At 44.2% G+C, this 20,963-nt stretch overlaps 1 protein-coding gene across 3 annotated transcripts in view; it reads left to right on the forward strand.

Annotated features, from left to right (window-relative positions):
- Window positions 1–20,963, forward strand: part of ABTB3 (ankyrin repeat and BTB domain containing 3) — a 326,024-nt gene that overhangs the window by 230,298 nt on the left and 74,763 nt on the right. For all 3 annotated transcript variants that reach the window (XM_061638952.1, XM_061638953.1, XM_061638954.1), the window contains exon 4: window positions 16,350–16,502. In XM_061638952.1, coding sequence (XP_061494936.1) covers window positions 16,350–16,502 — 153 coding nt within the window. The remainder of the gene's footprint in view (window positions 1–16,349; window positions 16,503–20,963) is intronic.

Consider the following 20,963-nt stretch of genomic DNA (forward strand, 5'->3'; position numbering starts at 1 on the left):
CCCGTTTATTTGTTTGTTTATTTTCCAGACTCTCACCTCTTGCTTGAGTACAGACTGTTTCTCCACTAGGTGGCCAGTTGTGCACTGCCAAAAAAGAGCACAAAAGGGCACAGAGATTTGCAGAAATATTTTATACACTAATAATCGTAGGTGCAAATTTAAAAATAATTCCTATAATTTAAATAGAAAAACAACAATGCATCTTAGCATAGTGGGAAAAATTGTGACCAGGTGACCTGTATGCCTGCTCAGTCTGCTGTCCAGGTGCTGACTTTTCACAGACAACTTCAAGGCTTCTCTTTTCTCTTAGAGTTCCTCATCTTTAAAACAGGCTTGGTCCAAGCAGCCCTTCAAATGGAGAACTGGCTTCTGTAAAATAGGGCATATTGCCACCCTCTGCTTCAGTCAAGCAAAGACTTCTTTGTAGGCCTGTATGTAAATGTGTGTCATTTTAATAATTTCCAGTTGGCAAACCTTTCTCCACAGCCTTTCAGCTGTTCTTTTTCAGTAGTTTTAATGCCTTGCTTGTTGAATAAGGAAAATGCATGAATGTTATAAATCTTGCAGTTTGTAAGTGTAAACAAAAATCTGATTAATTCTTATCGCCTCAATCTTGCTAAACAAATTACAGGTATAGCCCCAGATGCAATAACACCCCCCCCCAGCATATTAGACATTGGGGTCACATTTTTCATCCTTCTTTAGCACTCCATTTTTCTTTTTTCCCATTTAGCTTTACAGGATCATTATTATGCCAAGAAGGTATAAAATAAGAAAGAGGTTTCAAATCTCTTAACAGTGTCAGGAAACAGAGAATGGAACACACTGTATATATCACCCTGACTTGCTATTTAGGATATGCCCAATTGGGTCATGTACTCTCTCTCTCTCTCCCTCCCCACCCCTCTTGGTGAAATTGAGTTTAGAGAATATATAGAGAAAGTCCCAATCCTGGGACCTGCCACCATTTGTGCTCTACTGGTTTATTTGTACAAAGTCATGTATTGCTAAAAGAAGTACAAGTCTGCGTTTTATTTATTTTAAAAATTATATTGTGCTTTTCTATGCACACACACACATGAGCTCTCAAGATAGTTTAGAATAAGATCCAAAAAACACATAACAGCAGCAGAAATCTGTGTACTTACATGTGGGTCTGCCCATTCACATATAGTGTTCTGTTCCATTTGGAATGATTTTACTTGTTTTATCATTTTAACAGTTTTATCTGTTTTTATAATTGTATATTATATTGTTGCGACCCACTCTGGGACTTTATGGCGAAGGTCAGATAAGAAATCTAATAAATAAATATAAGGTGAAGATTACAGATGCAATTTAAAGGACCAAGCAAGTCTGCAAGTGAAGAGTGCTAAATTAGGAATACAGTAACATAGGAAGCTGCCTTTTAGTGATTGGCTCTAGTCAGTACTGTCTACACTGACTGGCAGCAATTCTCCAGGATTTTTGGTAAAAGTGTCTCCCAGTCCTGCCTGAAGAAGCCAGGGGTTGAACCTGGGGCCTTCTGCATACAAAGTAGTTGCTCCACCACTGACCCATGGCCCTTCCTCTTTCTCTCCCCGTGCCTGCCATGCTATTCCCTGCAGTCCATTTTTTTCAGGTGACCCTTCAGACCTTTAGATCGCACCCCCGATACATGCACCCTATTCTGCATGGGAATAGGGCAGACATATGTTTAAAAATTCAGGTCTGCTGCCATCAGTGGTACTGTGGGCAAGCACACATACAAAATTTGTTGTTTGTATGAATTATATCAAGGTGCTGGTTTTGGTGGCCTATACAGTTTGGGACCAGGGTACCTGAAAGGTCATCTCATCCATTATATAGGTGAGGGCCTCCTGCAGATACTATCTTATCAGGAGGTCCATTCCACACAACATAGGAAGCGGACCTTTAGTGTTACAGCACCAACACTTCAGAATCCGCTCCCTTTAAATATTAGACAGGCGCCGTTTCTGTTGTGGTTTTGTTGAAAGATCTTTCACTTTCAACAAGCTTTTTAAGTAGATACCTTTATCCTAGTCTGCAACTGTATTGGAATTGTTTTTAAAGATGTTTTGTTGTTAAGATGTTTTTAGTGTTTTATTGCTTGTTGTTTTCCACCCTGGACTCTTTTTAGGAGGAAGGGTGGGCGGCCCCCCACTTTTGGAATGCTCTCCTCAGAGAGGCATGCCTGATGCCATCATTATCTATCTTTAGGTCCAGGCAAAAACATTCCTCTTCTCCTAGGCATTCAGCTCTTAAGTTTTTGGAGGGCTTTTGATGTCGTAGCCTCTTTTAGGGGGTGGACTGTTCCACCATCTTATGCATGTATTGTGTTTTTTTAATTTTTTAGTTTTGTTAGTTTTATATTGCTTTTAATCTTTTTATTGTATGTCACTTTGGGATCATTTTTATGATGAAAAGTGACTAATAAACTTAATAAATAAATAATAAAATAAATAAACAGCAGAAGTACAAATTTGGTTTCAGGCCATTTAGATCAGGTAAAATGTGCAGGTTTTAGAATCAGGTTTGTCAGTTTTGACACATCTCAAATTTGGGGTGGGGGACTTGTAGTAATCAGCATCACATTTCTGAATTTTTGCATGATTGGCTAGGACAGAAAATCTTGATGTGTTCCTCCTCTCGGCCACTGTCCTCTATTTTCTCCTTCATTATCAGATATGTTTTAGTGGTGACTGTGTGTCATTAGCCCATTAATGCAACCATTCAATTAGGGCAGGATTTTGGAGCTCTGGGGGAAGAAAATCAAAGTGGCATCCCTCCCATTAATTAACATGGGGCACAATTCATTGGGAAGTTCTTCTGTGCAAACCTCATTGAGGTCAGTCAAAACTCTGATGTGTGGTCTGTTTATTATTTATTTGTTGCAATTTTTTATTTTTTATTATTACATTTATATCCCAAATGTCGTCCCAGGTGGCACACTGTGGGATAAGTTAGGCTGAGAGACTGACTGGTCCAAGGTCACCCAGTCAGTTTCATGGCAAAGCAGGGATTTGAACTCTGGCCTCCCAGGTCCCAGTCTAGCACTCTAAGCACTACACCACACTGTCTCTTTATGATTCACCCTTCCTCCAAGAGGAGCCCAGCATGAAGCACAATAAAAAGAACTGAACATCAATAAGTGACACGAACAAAAATCACCCTAAATATATATAACACAAAATCACTTCCAGCTGTTGGATATAGTGAATGCCAAAGAGAAAGGGAATCTTAGGATACTTGTGGATGCAACTTTATATTCTAAACTGGAAGTAAAAAAGGAAGCCAGCAGAAAATAAAAATACAGGGCCTCTTTTTTGCCACCGCCGTTTAGGTCTCACTTTGCCATCTGCATGATCCATAAAAAAATGTATACTCGTTCTAAATTCACTGGTGCTTTGGTATGTGCAGCTTGGGGCAGTCTGTCTGATATATTTTCAATGGATGAACATCTCTCCTCTCCTCATTTGGATGTACCCTAAGATCAGGGGTACATTCACAGACATTTTAAGAGCTTGGCATTTTGCCTAAAATACTTGCATTCTTTTTAAAAAAAAAATTGTTTGTTTTCAAGAGAATCTGTATGATTATTTTATACAGAGCTCCTAATTAATACACAAAGGGTTTTAAAATACATATGCATATACAATCATATAGAGCAGCTAAACTTTTCTGGTTATAACTTTACATGTGCAATGAAGAGAAACCAATTTGCATGCTGCTAATGCAGTGCTGGATTATCGCGTTATCCCACAGAAAGTGGTCTTTAGCTTGTTTTAGTCCTGCAGTCTTTCAAATTACAGTTCCACTTTAATTCTGTCTCCTTTATTTTCTCCACAACATTACATAAACATTTAAAGAAATCTCAAACCTTTCTGGATCTTTTAAATAATTATTTATTAGATTATTTATTAGATTTCTATCCCACCTTTCTTCCATCATACAGAGGGTTCCCAGGCACCCTCCCATCTAGGCCAGACCTAGACCTGCTTAGCTTCAGCAAAGTGGCTGCATCATCTATCATGTGGCTTCAGACCAAGCTCTGGAACCAGTTGACAGTCCATGTTGATTCTATATATAGACTGTGCATGCACCTGATTAATAAATCTCATATATTATTCAGTCCTGTGCAACCTGTGACCCACAGATATGTCAGAGCACAACCTACCAGCCTTGGACTAATTGCTTGACAATTCCACTGTAGCAGGTTGGCAGTAAAAACAGGGGTTACCCAGCTCCTAGTGGGTTGATTTCAGCTTGATGGATCACAGATTTGTGGAATGCCCTCTCCTAGGGAGGCTTGGCCAGTGCCAGAGCTGACATCTGCCCAGGTCCACCAGTATGTCACCGTATCTGGTTTAAATTAGTTGGCTTTATTGATTCTGCTGCTATGTATTCTATGCCATGTGCTGCTGCCCTTGCCATGATTAGTATTACCGGGAGCTGAACAAAATCACCATCCCCAACAACTACCCACTCCCCCTTATCAACAACATGCTGGAGCGACTGTGAACAGTGAAATTCTACACTAAGCTGGGCCTGTGCAGAGCCTACAACCTTGTCAGGATCCGGGAAGGGAATGAGTGGAAAACTGCCTTCAAGACTCGATATGGCCACTTCATGTACTTGGTCATGCCTTTTGGACTATCGAATACTCCAGCTGTCTTCCAGAATTTTATGAATGACATATTTTGGGATCACTTAGATCGCTTTAAGATAGTCTATTTAGATGACAACAAGGAAAGGTGAGACAGGATAGATCCTCATGGTGGCAGGCAAGCACAAGCAGTAGGCGACTGGGTTGATCTGTGCCTCTACTTCGAAAGGCCTCACCTGCCAAGCCCCTAGCTTCTGACAGGATACAGTTATTGGTAAGTACTGCGTGGAAAGCCACACTCTGTCCTCCACCTGTATTTCAGGACCAGGCTGGCGATGCTGGTTGGCGGCCCGCTTGTAGGCTGTCTTAGCCCTCGCCAGTTGCTCCTGTAGCATCTGCTTTATGGTCTGTAGTTTGCACATATTCTGCCGCCGCAGGGACTGCCAGAGTGGTGGTCAGGGTGTGAAAGGCACAAGGGTAGTATCCATAGTTAGAGAAGAAGGGGGTCTGCTGGGTAGACGCATGCGCCAAATTGTTATAGGCAAACTCTGCAAGGGGTAGCAGAGACACCCAATTGTCCTATTGATAGTTGACATAGCAGGGAAGGTACTTTTCAAGGTGGCCTTGACCTTTTCTGTCTGGGGGTGGTGTGCAGAGGACAGGCATAGCTTGATCTGTAGCAGCTGCAGCAGGGTGTGCCAAAAATGGGAGGTGAACTGGGGTCCCCAAACTGTTTGGGAGTCCGTGTGTCCAAAAACGGTGTTTGATAAATAGTTGAGTGGTTGATAGGCTCGTGCATGGGATGAAATGGGCCACTTTGCTGAAAGCATTGAATACTACCAGAATGGTGGTGTTCCCCTGGGATGAAGATAGATTTGTGATGAAGTCCAGGGTCACCATTCTCCAAGATCCCTCTGGCATGGGCAGAGGCTCCAACAGTCTGGTTGGGTGCCCTGGGTTGTGCTTGGCTCTCATGCACGTTGGGCAGACTGCACATACGTCTCCACATCATGCTTGACCCTGGGCCACCAAGTCTTGTGTGACCGACTGGAGAGTTTTAAACACCCCAAAGTGCCCAGCGATCGGGGTGTGATGGTATTGTCACAGGATCCTGGCCTGGAGCCCTCCTGGGAGCATGTACAGATATTCCTTGTTGACCCCCGAGGGGCCACCCCATCCGTACAGGGCACCCAAGTCACCCCCAGCACTCGTACTGGTTGATGACCAGGAAGAATATGAAGTGGAGCAAATTCTCGATGTCTGTTGGCATTGGGAAAAACTGCAATACCTGATTCACTGGAAGGGGTTGGAATGGAAGAGAGATCCTGGGAGATGGTGCCAGACATGCATGCACCAGACTTGGTGAGAGAATTCCCTGATAGCTACCCAGGTAAACCCAAGCCCTGGAGTAGGGGGTGGATGTCATGGGCCTAGCAGAACAGGGGTGGAGTGGCAAGATGGCGGAGGAGTAGGAGGACTTTGAATGGACTGACACTTCCATGTTCAGCCGTTGGACATGCGGAACTTTGAGAACTCTTGCTCTGGACAATGACAGTTCTGCACCTGAAGCTCCGGTTACCCAAGAGGAGGCTCAGGCCGGCCAGGCAGGTGCCACCCTGCTTGATGTGCCTCCCCTACCCATGTCCACTCTGCTACCTCCCCAGTGCATCGTGCCTTCCTCTGATGAGGAGAGACCTGCTGAGGCAGAGTGGCCACCCTTACTTTGCTCATGGAGGTGCTAGCACCGACAAGAACAATGTGCGCCAATGGCTCTCCTTAGGCAGAGCTCTTGGGTGCATATGTGCTCCCAACAGTGCCACTCAGTTCACGCAAGTGGGGTGACCGCCCAACCTTACTTAAGCCGAGTGAGGGGGCGAGACTAGTTGCTGTGACAACATCTTAGTGCAGTGTAGTCATCTCTAGTCTAGCCTAGTAATGATGCTGAACCCTGTGTAACCTGTAAGCTGATTCATGAAGTGCTGTGAACCAAAATCCCTTAATAAACTTATTAAAGAAAAGCACAGCTCCTTGTTTGTGACTGACTTCAGGGTGTTTGGGCAGGACAGCAGCTGCCTCCTTCCAAATAGGACAAATCACTTGGTGCCCACTGCTAAATGGGCACAGCATACTCTAGCTCTGTTGTTGTTGCTGCTCCTGTGGTTAGTTGTGGCAGTGAAGGAGGACCCAGAGCTGGGATGCTGGGTCCAAGCACTGTCGTCTTTGCTGTTGGAGCCCTTTGTGTGTGTGTGTTGACAACTGAGAGAGCGGCTTCTGGCATTTCCTCTGCAGGTATTCACTCCTCAAAGTCCCTATCTTTGGGGCATTGCAGAATCCTGCTCTTCCTGAGCACAGGAGGTCTCATCTGGCTTGAGGTCCAAGTACCAGTGGATCCTGACATGAGCATGTGGAGACAAACAACAGGCACACCTACAAGGCATATCTTGGCTGGCAAGAGAGGGGAGGAATGCACCATATACATAAAGATTGGCTCCCTCTCTGGACCTTCATGCTTTCCCTTCAGGTGTCCTGTGTCTCCAAGAGTGACCCATCCCGGTGTTTGAGGTGGCCACAATGCCGCAACATGGCTTAGGCGTGGAGGAAACTGTTGTGCTGCTCATTATCAGTGATGTTATGGGTGTTATCTAAAGGTCACCTGTGATACTTCTGGCTGGGGGAAGGATCACATTGTCAGCTCTGGATATTTCACTAAGGCTGGAATCTTGTACTTACCTGAGAATAAATCCCATTTAACCCAGTAGCAGTTATATCCAAGTAGATAAGCATAGGCTTGCACTGAAAGTTGTCTGGCTTGGTCATGTTAACCCAGTTGGAATAAAATGTCAAGATCTTGAAAGCTTTAGCTCTTCCTTTTTATATCTAGAGAATCTTCACTGTCTCTCTTCCCTTCTCCATCCCCAAGGCAAAGCCTTGTTCTACCTGCTTGTTCATCTATCATTTATGAGTTTCTTACAGTGCATGTTTTAAATATCATACCAATCAGGCCCTGCCTGCCTTTTTGGCCACAAGCATACATACTAATCAGTGCCTCTGTGATGGACCAAGAGACTTACACCCTCCCCCCAGATCTCCATCAGTTTTTTTAAAAATACATTTATTTATTTATTTATTTATTTATTTAAAACATTTATAACCCGCTCTATCTCCGAGGACTCAGAGCGGCGAAGAAAAAGCAAAGAACAATCCCATATAAATATTAAAATTAGCATAATAAAAACAATATTAACTAAGCATATCAGCAGCAAGAGCCTGTCAAGCAATAAAAACATCCTATACGTCACTCAGATTAAATGTTTGACAAAAAAGGAACGTCTTGACCTGGCGACGGAATATAACAAAAGAAGGAGATAACCACACCTCTATCGGTAAAGAATTCCAAAGTCTGGGGGCAATAACAGAAAAGGCCTTAGTTCTGGTTCCCATTAGATGGACTTGAGAGGTTGGGGGAATCACAAGAGAAGGATCAGCGGAGGACCTCAAGGGCCAGGAGGGTTCATAGGAAGATATACGCCCAGACAAATAGAGAGGGCCCAAGCCGTGTAGGGCTTTAAAGGTTAAAACCAGCACTTTGAATTGAACTCGGAAGCAGATCGGCAGCCAGTGTAGTTGTTGTAAAAGGGAAGTTGTATGGGCCCGTAGGCCGGTTCCTGTTAACATTCTAGCTGCCACTCTCTGAACTAATTTAAGCTTCCGAGCTGTTTTCAGAGGCAGCCCCACGTAGAGCGTGTTGCAGTAGTCTAATCGGGATGTAACTAAGGCATGTGTTACCTTCGTCAAGTTGGATATCTCCAGAAACGGGCGCAGTTGGCGGACCAGTCTTAACTGGGCAAAAGCGCTCCTGGATACCGCTGAGACCTGGGCCTCCAGGTTCAGAGCCGAATCCAGAAGCACACCCAAACTGTGAACCTGGGTCTTCAGGGGGAGTGCAACCCCGTCCAACATAGGTAAATTCCCAATGTCCAGATCAGTCCTACGACTAACGAGGAGCACTTCTGTTTTGTCTGGATTTAGTTTCAGCTTATTCACCTTCATCCAGTCCATCACTGAAGTCAGGCATTGGTTCAAAGGGCAGACGGCTTCCCTAGTGTTGGGGGAAAGGAGAAATAAAGCTGAGTATCATCAGCATATTGATGGTATCACACTCCAAACCTCTGGATGACCTCGCCCAACGGCTTCATATAGATATTAAATAACATTGGGGACAACACCGAACCCTGAGGGACCCCACATGTTAGAGGCCAGGGGTCTGAGCAGAAGTCCCCAAGTAAAGCCTTCTGAGTCCTACCCTCCAGGAAGGAGCGGAGCCACTGCAAAACAGTACCTCGAATCCCCATCCCGGAGAGACGGTCCAGGAGGATACCATGGTCAATGGTATCGAAAGCTGCTGAGAGATCAAGGAGAACCAACAGGGACACACTCCCCCTGTCTAGTTCCCTACGAAGGTCATCTACTAAGGCAACCAAAGCCGTTTCCGTCCCATGGCCCGGCCTGAAACCAGATTGGAATGGGTCATAATAATCAGTTTCATCCAAAAAGTGTTGGAGTTGGGTGGCAACTACTCGTTCAACAATTTTACCTAAGAATGGAAGATTAGAAACTGGGCGGAAATTGTCTAGACAGAGGGGATCTAAAGAAGGTTTCTTTAATAATGGTCTTACTATGGCCTCTTTTAGCCGTCCGGGAAGGTAGCCTTGTTGGAGAGAGGCATTAATTACACCCCAAACCCAATTAGCCAACCCCCCTCTGGCCTGCTTTATGATCCAAGAAGGACAAGGATCGAGTAGGCAGGTGGTAGATCTCATTTCACCAAGAAGCTTATCTATATCCTCGGGGTGAATAAGCTGAAAAGAATCCAACGTAATAGGACAAACAGAATCCAGAGGTACATCCCCAGAGACTGCATGAATATTGGCGTCTAAGTCGGAACGAATCTGAGCGACTTTGTTCTCAAAGTGTAAGGCAAATTCTTGGCAGTGGATGAGTGAATGGCCTTCAATAGACTCGTGGTGGTCAGGATTAAGCAGCCCTCTGACCACCCGGTAGAGTTCAGCTGACTGATTGTCAGCTGAAGAAATAGAGACCGAAAAAAAAGTTATTTGTGCGGCGTGTCTGGCTGCCGCATAGATCTTTGAGAACTCCTTAACACGAAGTCTATCAGATAAGCTCTGAGTTTTCCGCCAGCGTCGCTCTAGACCCCTACAAGTGCGCTTCATAGTCATCAGTTCACTGGAAAACCACGGAGCTGATCTGGCACGAAGACGCACAAGGGGACGCTCGGGAGCGATAGAATCCACTGCCCTAGTCATTGCATTGTTCCATAAATCGACCAGGGCTTCGACTGAATCGCTTACTCGAGTTACATTCAGAAACTACATTCCTAGAGGCACTCTTCTAGTACTGACCACTACCACTGTCAGTATAAATTAAGTTACTTATGAAGCAGTCTTCTTATGGAAGCCTGGAAGGATACTTACCAGTCCATTCTGGATTAGTAACCTGGTTGTGGGTTGCATAAAGGTAGGGTTACCATCATTTTGTCATTTCAGAAAGAGTACATTTGGCTTTGATAAGTGAAAAGTAAGAGTATGCTGTTGCACCATCTCAAAAAGAGTACATGTACTCTTAAAAGAGTACGGTTGGTAACCCTATATAAAGGCCTCAAAAGCAATATATTTTTAGTATGGTGGTAGACATTTAACAAATAAGCAAGTGGGAAATAATTTTAGCAGATGTTTTAAAAGCCATGCATAGTTTAAGAAAAAAAAAGGCTACTCCTAAAACCTTTAACATGAGTAGCATATGGAATGTTTGTGAACGTCACATAGCATTACAGGAGTTAGGTCAGTTAGTGGAATGAAGGGACCTATTATGGAAAGGTAGCAGATGCTGAGTTTTAATCTACTGTATACCTATTAATTATTCCCACAACCACCCTGCAAGGTAGCACTCTCTGTTTCCTGTTTCAGAGATTTAGAAACCTGGACTGAGAGATATGCAAAGATGTTCTTCATATGCTTAAAACTTGGATTTGAAGCCAGGTATCTCAGGTTTATATCTATCACAGCATTGTTTCTTTTAAGGGGTCTTAGATTTTTCCCTTTCTCCCCTTGATTTCCAGTTTGAATGTGCACTGTTCTGATGCAAGGTGGCAACAGTGGAGAAAGTGCTCTTCTTTCTTGCTGAGAGATTAGTGCGATCTGCTGCTTTGTGGTCTTCACCTTCCAGGGTTGCAGTTGCTCTATACATGTTTACAGAGTATTGTGAGAATCCCCTTTGCCCTTACGTACATTTTCTGTGTGGAAAATTCAGTACACAGCAACACCTGTGAGAATCCTAGTGAGGTCATCATTTTCATATGCATTGTGTCATTATTTACTGACCTGAGCACACCTTTCCCCAGACCTCTGCAGCTTTGTCTTCTGTTTGTCTATGTGGGGCAAGAGGACCACCCTGTAGCCTAGGCTACAAAGATTGCTTGAGGCAGCCTGTGACTCTCTCTTCAACCTCTGAGTGATGTTTTTGTTAAGGGTATGACAAACCTACACCTGACTGGAACAGGAAGAAAAAATCGAGTTCTGCCAAAGAGGTTCCCCCCCACTTTCTCAGTTAGGTCAGAAAATAAAAACCTGGTCTAGCCAGTTTAAAGCATGTAATGTAGTTATTACATCGAGATTTATGGGATAGGCCACTCAGCCAAGTACAGAACATCTTTCATACAAAAGGAGAAACAACTGAATAGACAAAAAACTGTGATGAGCCGTGAGACAAAGGATCCAAAACTAGATGGAAGGTAACCTGGGAGCCAAGTGGAAATCTTGTGTGGCCAACATGAGAATCTGAATAGAAATGGAGCCCTTTGGGGATAACTAAGCCTGGTGATTATGGTTAGAATTGACTGAGAATGTTTCCTGAACAAGACACTTTAAAATGAATGGGAGTTGCTTGACATTCATTCATTCATTCATTCATTCATTCATTCATTCATTCATGTGCTTACTCCCTTTTTATCTTTACAGTAACCCTGTGACATGACTCAAGCTCAGCAGGAATTTGCATACAGGTCTCTGATTCATGTTTTAAAATCATCTCTAGTCATAACTAGTGATGGGCAGCTCCCCTGGGCTTGATTTGAAATGGGCTCACCAAAAAGAAGCTCATTTGGCTCAAGGTTGATTTAGCTGGTTTTAAGATTGCATCCATTCTGAGCTCCAAGACTTGTTGTGCTTCCATTTATGTCATCAGGAACAGTATGAGGCTTGGAGACCTCTCCACCCTACCCCCACCATATGATCTTCCCCAGGCTCCCTTTCTCCAAAACATTTTTCGTCATAATCACTGACAAGAAGAGCTGCTGTGGCGGCCTTTATGGGCATTAAGACCCAGGGAAAAATAATTTTCCTAGGGCTTCTGGTTTCTTACTAAGTTCTGATGGATCCTTGGAAATGAAAAATCCTAGGTTGCTCAGCACCCCGGGCTCCAGGATTGCTAGAAATTGTAGTTTCCTTGGCTCCTGAAATACAGCATTCTTCAGGGGTATTAGAGCCAGCATCCCTGCTACTATCTCATGCAGGGGTAGCTGACATGGTGGCCACCAGATGTTGGACTACAACTCCCACCATCCCTTACCCTTACCAATACTAGCTGGGCCTGATGGCAGTTGTAGTCCAACAACATCCAGAGGGCTCTGTGTTGGCTACCCCGATGCAATGAATCCTGCCTCTGTATTTTTTTATTAGATTTATATCCCGCCCTTCCTCCCAGCAGGAGCCCAGGGTAGCAGCTTTTCTCATTGCTTCTGCCTCCATAAAGCAACTTTCAACAAGAAAGGAAAGGTAGCTGCAGAGATGGGGAATTAGCTCATAATTAGGCCAGACATTTCCAACTGGTGAAGTCAGTCCTCCGAGCTCCCCCAGTTCCAGACTTCAGCTGCATATTGCAAATAACTGGAGAGCCCCTTCAAGTGTGATAACAGTCTTTTGTGCACACCGCAAGGTATCTACTGTCCTTCCCAAACTGCATCTTCTACCCTTCCATGTCATTTCACCAGAAGATTTTTACACAGGTGGCATAAGCAACCTTTAAAAAGCTGCTACCTCTTTCAATTCCACAAGATTTGTGTGCCTTCAATGTTTAAACAGCTAGATCTGAGCCCTAAGCCTTTCTTTTGAATTCTGTTTGTATTTCCTCCTCTTCTATCAGATGCTGTTTTCATGATGAGGGACTGAAGTGCTCAGGCATAGGGCAGGTTACAATTTTGGAACTGCAGTAATAGACCCCTCTGCGCTCCTGGATTTCCCTACTCAACACTGATGGCTGTCATTCTGAAAATCACTTTACTCCCATGCTTTTTCTCTGCATTGCAACCTATGGACATTGGTTATTCATGAAAAACTGTAACAGGGTAACCCTTCCTGAGAGTTTAAGCCAAATGTGGGAACCTTTGGCCCTCTAGATGCTGCTGAACTACAGCTCCCATCAGCCCCAACAAGCATGGCCAACAGCAGATACTCTGTAGCATTCTCTCACGCAAGAGACAGTGATGGCTGCCAACTTGGATGGCTTTAAAAGAGGTTTAGACAAATTCATGGAGGACAAGTCTATCAGGTTACCGTTCTAACCATAATGGCTATGGTCTGCCTCTACTGTCAGAAGCAGTATTCTGCTTCTGAATACCAGTTTCTGGGAATTGCAGATGGGGAGAGTGCTGTTGCACTCAGGTCCTGCTTGCGGGCTTCCCACAGACATCTGGGTGGCCACTGTGAAAACAGAATGCTGGACTAGATGGGCCTTTGGCCTGATCCAGCAGGCTCTTCTAATGTTTTATTTATTATCTATTTATTAGGTTTATATCCCGCCCTTCCTCCAAATGAGCTCACAGTCTTATGTTCTTAATGGCCTTGGATGATCAAGTTAATTCCCATTTATTTATTTATTGCATTTGTATACTGCCCCATAGCCAAAGCTCTCTGGGTGGTTTACAACAAATAAAAACAATGAAAACAAATATACAAATTTAAAAACACATTTTTAAAAGCAATTTAAAAACACATGCTAAAATGCCTGGGAGAAGAGGAAAGCCTTGACCTGGTGCCAAAAAGATAACAGTGTTGGCGCCAGGCACACCTCATCAGGAAAATTATTCCATAATTTGGGGGCTACCACTGAGAAGGCCCTCTCCCTTGTTGCCACCCTCCCAGCTTCCCTCGGAGGAGGGCCTTGAATGTTGAGCGTAGTGTACGGGTGGGTTCATGTCGGGAGAGGCGTTCCATCAGGTATTGTGGTCCCAAGCCGTGTAACGCTTTATAGGTTAAAACCAGCACCTTAAATCAAGCTTGGAAACATACAGGCAGTCCATGCAAGCGGGCCAGGAATCAGTTTTATATGTTTGAACCGTCTGGTCCCTGTTACCAATCTGGCCACTGCATTTTGCACAAGCTGCAGTTTCCGAACAGTCTTCAAAGGCAGCCCCACGTAGAGTGCATTGCAGTAATCTAGCTTTGAGGTTACCAGAGCATGGACAACTGAAGCCAGGTTATCCCTGTCCAGATAGGGGCGTAGCTGGGCCACCAACCAAAGTTGGTAGAAGGCACTCCATGCCACCGAGACTACCTGAACCTCAAGTGACAGAGATGGTTCTAGGAGAACCCCCAAGCTATGAACCTGTTGAGCCCCAACTCCCGCAGGAGGAGCAGGGAGAGGAGTTGGTCGAGCCCCAGATAGATCAGGGAGCCAGAGGTGGATGAGGTTTTCAAGGGCATTGAGGGAGGGGGTGAAGTTGACAGCCCGCCAGTTCCCACAGACAGTCCTCCCGTCAACACAGAGCTCACTCCACCTACAAGAACCCCAACAGAGCCATTAGGGGATGACCTCACGTGTGCACCAACTCCACCCCCCCAGGACTCCCCACCTGGCACTTCAAACGCTTCCCCACCAGTGGGTTCCCCGCCCCTGATGTCGAGCTGCCACCTAGTGAGCCTGTCCTGTCAGATGAGCAGGCGGAGGCTCGCCCTCTCTCACCCCGCTAGAAGCGGGTTGGTCAGAAGGTGAAACTTCAAAGGAGTCAGAGATTATTGGCGAAGACGTTTCCTATTTAAGGCGGTGCCCCCCTGATTGGGGTGCTGAGTTAACTTACTCCACACGCTGCAGAGCACACTTAGGTAGCCTAGTTAGGGTCAGTAGTGAGTCAGCATAGAGAGGTCTATGAAGCACACTGCTTTCGATGTAACCGTTACTCTAATAAAACAAGAATTAATTCCAGTCTCATCTCCGTCTCGTCTCTCGGACTCTGGGCAGGACAGAACCTGCTCCTTCAGGGGGAGTGCAACCCCATCCAGGACAGGTTGGACATTCACCATCCGGTCAGAAGAACCACCCACTAGCAGCATCTCAGTCTTGTCTGGATTGAGCCTCAGTTTATTAGCCCTCATCCAGTCCATTGTCGCAGCCAGGCACCGGTTCAGCACATTGACAGCCTCACCTGAAGAAGATGAAAAGGAGAAATAGAGCTGCGTGTCATCAGCATACTGATGGCAATGCACTCCAAAGCTCCGGGTGACTGCACCCAATGGCTTCATGTAGATGTTGAACAGCATGGGGGACAGAAGTGACCCCTGCGGAACCCCATACTGGAGAGTCCAGGGTGCCGAGTAATGTTCCCCAAGCACCACCTTCTGGAGCTGACCCGCCAAGTAGGAGCAGAACCACCGCCATGCAGTCCCTCCCACTCCCAATTCAGCCAGTCTTCCCAGAAGGATACCATGGTCAATGGTATCGAAAGCTGCTGAGAGATCAAGGAGAATCAACAGAGTCACACTTCCCCTGTCTCTCTCCTAACAGAGACCATCATACAGGGTGACCAAGGCTGTTTCTGTTCTAAAACCAGGCCTGAAACCCGACTGAAATGGATCCAGATAATTGGTCTCATCCAAGAGTGTCTGGAGCTGGCCTGCCACTTGAAGGGCCAAAGGTTCCCCACCTCTGGTTTAAGGGTACTGTATTTTTAATATGAAACAGACTTAAACTCAATAGTATTCTGGTCAAGGTCTGACATTATACTCGTTTCAAAACTCAATTTTCAACATGTAGTTTTTAAGCTTCCTTTGCCTTGTATTTGAGGAGGGGAATGAATGGTCTTCCCTTTCACCCTGTGTTTATCTTGGGGAAAAGAAAAAGCTCTGGCTAAAAGGTACCATTCTGATGTTAAAGAAATGCATTGTGACTGGGGTCTTAAGGTTTTCTTAAGACTCAGGTTGATATCAAAGTGTGCAAATTCCACCCCCCACTGCCTCTAAACTGGGGGGAAAACACAGACTCAAGAGCAAACATTTGGGACTTGCTATCTAGGGAAGCCAATTCAACCTTAGCATTCCAAGAGAAAATAAACATTCCAATATTTGCCTTATACCTACCAGAAATTCTCTGCAATCATTTCCTGTGCCTCTGATATAGATATAGATATCATTACTCTCGCCTTTGACAGCTAAGGTATTTTGCTTTGGGGAATCAACCTGTTTTGTTGAATCTATACTATTCTGTTTTGGTTGGAACAGTTTTATTGTTTTTATAATTGTAACTGTTTTACTTGCTTTTATAACTACTTGGTTATATTGTTGTAATGCACCCAAAGAATTCATGCTGAAGGGCAGGTAAGAAATCTTACATCTAGCACATGTTATATTGTATTTTACAGTGGGGGAAAATAGCTTATTTGTTTTGTTCTTCCTAGGCCTTTCATTGTGCTGCCACCTCTGATGGAATGGATAAGAGTAGCTCTGGCTCATGCAGGGCACCGCCGCAGTTTCTCTGTGGACAGCGATGATGTACGGCAAGCAGCCAGGCTTTTGCTACCGGGAGTTGACTGTGAACCTCGGCAGTTGAAGTAAGTCTGTGCCAAAAAGACCAAAAACCACCCAATATAATTTGTTAAAGCAATTGCTGTGGTTTAACCAGCAGAGCAAGGATTCAGTTACATATTCAATATGCAGATTTACACGTTGCTTTTTTTTTTTTACCATTTAGCTTTTTTTTAAAAAACTGTGTTACCATCACATGGCTGTTGAGCCAGTTTTGGAATCTGTGAGGCTTACTTGCCTGTATGTTTAAATAGATCAAGCCCTAAGCATTTTCTTTTGAATTCTGTTTGTATTTCCCCCTCTTTGCCATCAAATGCTGTTTTCATAATGAGAGACTGAAGTACTCACCTAATTAGCTTGTTCTTGCTGTGCTCCTCTGCAAAATTCGGAGGTGTTATTTAAAAGGCTTCAAAACTGGCTTCTCCCTCTTCCTTGCTGCAGCCCTGGTTTAAATAGCATATTTTCCATCGAGAAGTACTTCCAGCTCCTGCTGTAAGATTCTGTTTTTCATACTGAATTTCTCTTTCTGGAACATATCTTGCACTGCTAAAGGGTTTGATGCATATTTTTAATAGAATAAGTATGAAGCTGTATTGCTTCTAGTGATATCCAAGTGCAGCTATATATATATATATATACATTCTACGTATGTTTCATATTTTTAAAAAGCTTGTTGCCCTTGTGAAGGAGCAAAGGTGTGGAACTGTGATGTATCCCTCATTGTGGGAGAGTTTGGGGGGGTGCTCTTTATATGGAATGACTTATGCTTCAGCATTATGAGCCTGTCAAGGTAGAAATTAGTCATCTAGTTACTTAGTAGCATCAGAACAGAGTAGAGCTGTCAGTCTTCGGGTGCTTCCTTGGAGACCAGTGGATTCAAACCCAAGTGTGCATATTATCATTATCATCATCATTATTATTCAGCAGCTTTACAATCAGTGAAGATCCCAATATTATATGTTAGCAGGATTATATGCATATCCTTAGCTACAGCAGCCTCTGCATTAACAGGTTCTGATGTTTCTTGCTGCAATGCAAAAAGAAGTCTGTGCTTCTCAGACTGTTTAGAACCGGGAGAGACTGTTATGCAAGTAGCTTATGGGAAGATGGCATTACTGAGTAACTTTCCAGATGTCCCTTATTCTAAGAGATCTTTCAGATTAATTTTGCCCCTTTTGTGTGTGTTAAATCTCCAATGGAAAACATCCCTTGTTTGTGAGTGTCTTAGCTTATTTTTCTAACTTCCCCCACTTGCAGTATAGCACAGTGGGGAGGAGAGCTTGGCTGGGAGTCCAGAGTCTGTGAGTTCAAATCCCGCTCGTGTCTCCTGGGTGTCGAGGGCCAGCTAAAGATCACCCCCACAGTGAGTGGCTCAAGGGTTACATGCCCTGCCACCTGTGCAGCCGTGGGCAAGCTGCATAGTCCCAAGGAGCCCAGTTGCCCCCCAGCTGGCAGTTGCAGACAAGGAAGGGGCTGGCTTGTGCAGCTGTGGCAAGCTGAGCAGGCCCTAGCCAGCTGGGGAGGACTAGCCTCAGAGGAAGGCAATGGTAACCCCCTCTGAATACCGCTTACCATGAACACCCTATTCATAGGGTTGCCATAAGTCGGGATCGACTTGAAGGCAGTCTATTTGTATGAGGGACAGGTTCTTGCTGTTCTCCTTTTGCTGTGCTTATCACATGCTTCTTAAGTATTTCATTGAGCATAAGAAAATATCTCTTCTGGATCAAACCAAAGAACTATCGAGTCTAGCCTCAGGACCATCTCTATAATTAGGCATAGGCTGATGCACCCGCCTCAAACAAGAGATGATAGGAGGCAAGGTATTGGGAGAAGCCTGCCTATGCTCCCTAAGCTAGCCAGCTGCCCTCAGGAGGATGTTGTCTGATTGCCCGTATCAAAATAAGATTCAGGGGCCAGTCCAATCAGCTTCAGTATGTGAAAAGGGGGTGCCACCTTGTCCTTCACAGGCAACAAATTGTCTTGGGCCAGTCCTGAGGCCAGCATCCTGTTTCCCACTGTGATCAACCAGATGCCTCCTAGAAGCCCACAAGCAAGGTATGAGTGCAATAGCCCTCTTCCATTGCAGTTGTCTCCAGGAAGTGATATTCAGAGGCATGCTACCGCTGATCCTGGAGGTTGTATGTAGCCATCATAACTAGTAGCCATTGATATCTTCCATAAATTTGTCTAATCCTCTTTTAATAAGAATGTAAGGAGTTGATCTGGTAAACTGAAGAGCTAGCAAGTTTTTTTACAACTAGTTTTTTTTTTTTTTTGCAGTCACTGTTTTATTAAAAAGAATATGGCACAAACAAAAAGCCATTAAAATCAAGGGCTTCCATATTTATCATATTGCCCGGTAACCTTTACATGTTGTGGAATTATTTAGGTCTGGTTCTTTACTGGGCAAGGCTAAAGCAATGGGGTGGGGTGGGGTGGTCTATTCAGATACATTTTAGACTTTCCCCACATTTCTTTCTTTTTCTTAAAAAAAAGTTTCTAACTTTTTAATATATGGAGTTATTTAATATATTGTTAATTTATATCCCACCTTTCTTCCAAGGAGCTCAAGGTTCTCCTTCCTCTCCATGGTTCTCCTTCATCTCCATTTTATCTTCACAACAATCCTGTGAGGTAGGTTAGGCTGAGAGTTTGTGACTGGCCCAAGGTCACCCAGGAAGCTTCATATTTATTTATTTATTTAATTACATTTCTAGACCGCCCTATAGCAGAAAGCTCTCAGGGCGGTGTACAACAAATAAAATCACAATTAAAATATGAGCAAGTGTGGAAAATATATATATATATAGTACAATTATAAAACATTAATAAAATTGCCATTGAGATTTATAAATTAAGATCATATTAAGTTTAGAATGTTAAATTTAAAATATTTAAAAATTTACAAAATTTAAAAAGCCTGGGCGAAAAGGTAAGTTTTTACCTGGCGCCGAAAAGGTAACAGAGAAGGCGCCAGGCGTATCTCGTCTGGGAGGGCATTCCATAGTTCAGGGGCCACCACCGAGAAGGCCCTAGATCTAGTTGTTGATCTCCGGGCCTCTTTATGGGTTGGGACCCGGAGAAGGGCCTTCGACGTCGAGCGTAGTGAACGGGTAGGTACATAGCGAGAGAGGCGCTCCATCAGGTATTGCGGTCCGATGCCGTTTAGGGCTTTATAGGTAAGAACCAACACTTTGAATCTGGCCCGGAAACATATCGGTAGCCAGTGCAGCTGCGCCAGGACAGGTGTTATATGGTCAAATTTCTTTGTCCCAGTGAGAACTCTTCATGACTGAGTGGGGATCTGAACCCTGGTCTCCCAGGTCCAACACTCTAACCACTATACCACACTGGCCCTCAGTATAGTTGTTCAATATAAAGTGACTCTTCCCCTGGCTGTCAGAATTCTGTCTAATGAGTACAAATGCAGTGGGATGACTGACAACCACATTTCTAAGGCATATTATTGGAAGTGGGTGGAGATGTGGGGAAAAGCTGTAGCTGCATGCAAAAGGCCCCAGGTTTAATATTCGGCATTTCCAGTACTGTCAATACTGAGATAGGTGGAACACACTTGGAATACTGTGTAAGTTCTGGTCATCACACCTCAAAAAAGGTATTGCAGATCTGGAAAAAGTACAGAAAAGCAACCAAAATGATCAAGGGCTGAAGCAACTCCCCAATGAGGAAAGGTTACAGTCTTTGAGTGTTTTCATTTAGGAAAAAAAGAAAGTAAGTAAGAGGGGATATTACAGAGGTGCATAAAATCACACAGAATGTAGAAAGTAGATAGGGAATAGTTTTCCTTCCTCTTTCATAATACTAGAACCATGGAACCATCCAGTGGAGCTGAATAGTGAGAGATTCCAGACAGAGAGGAAATGCTTCTTCATGTAGTTAAACTATGGAGCATGTTTCCAACTTGGACAATTGTAAACGGGGGTTAGACAACTATAAGGAGCATAAGGTTATCACTGGTTACTTATCGTGATGGCTGTGCTTGACCTTCAGTTTCAGAGGCAGAATGTTTCTAAATATCAGTTGTTGGGAAACATAAATGGACTTTTCCATATCTGGTTGGCTGCTGTGAGAACAGAATGCAGGACTAGATGGGCCTTCGATCAAATCTAGCAGGCTCTTAGTTCTTATCACCATTGGTAAGGCTCAGTATAAGGGAACTTCTTGGTTCCAAATCAAAACAAACCATTTTTTCCTTGTGCATATGTGGTATATAGTAGGCTAAACTGGATCTGTTTGAGAACTTGAACATTTCTTTCCACATTTCTAGTGTAGATTTACTTACCTTAGTATGTATCTGCTTCTGGGCTTTCTGCTGAAGAGCCTGAGAACTGTGTGTGGCTGCTTTGTGTGCTGAGCTAGGATGTGAAGGCTGCATACACAACATACATTTAAAGCACATGGCTTTCCCCAAAGTTTGTTAAGGGTGCCGGGAATTGTAGCTCTGTGAGCGGTAAACTACAGTT

This window comes from Rhineura floridana, chromosome 8 (assembly GCF_030035675.1).
Source record: "Rhineura floridana isolate rRhiFlo1 chromosome 8, rRhiFlo1.hap2, whole genome shotgun sequence".
In the NCBI taxonomy this organism is placed as follows: domain Eukaryota; kingdom Metazoa; phylum Chordata; class Lepidosauria; order Squamata; family Rhineuridae; genus Rhineura; species Rhineura floridana.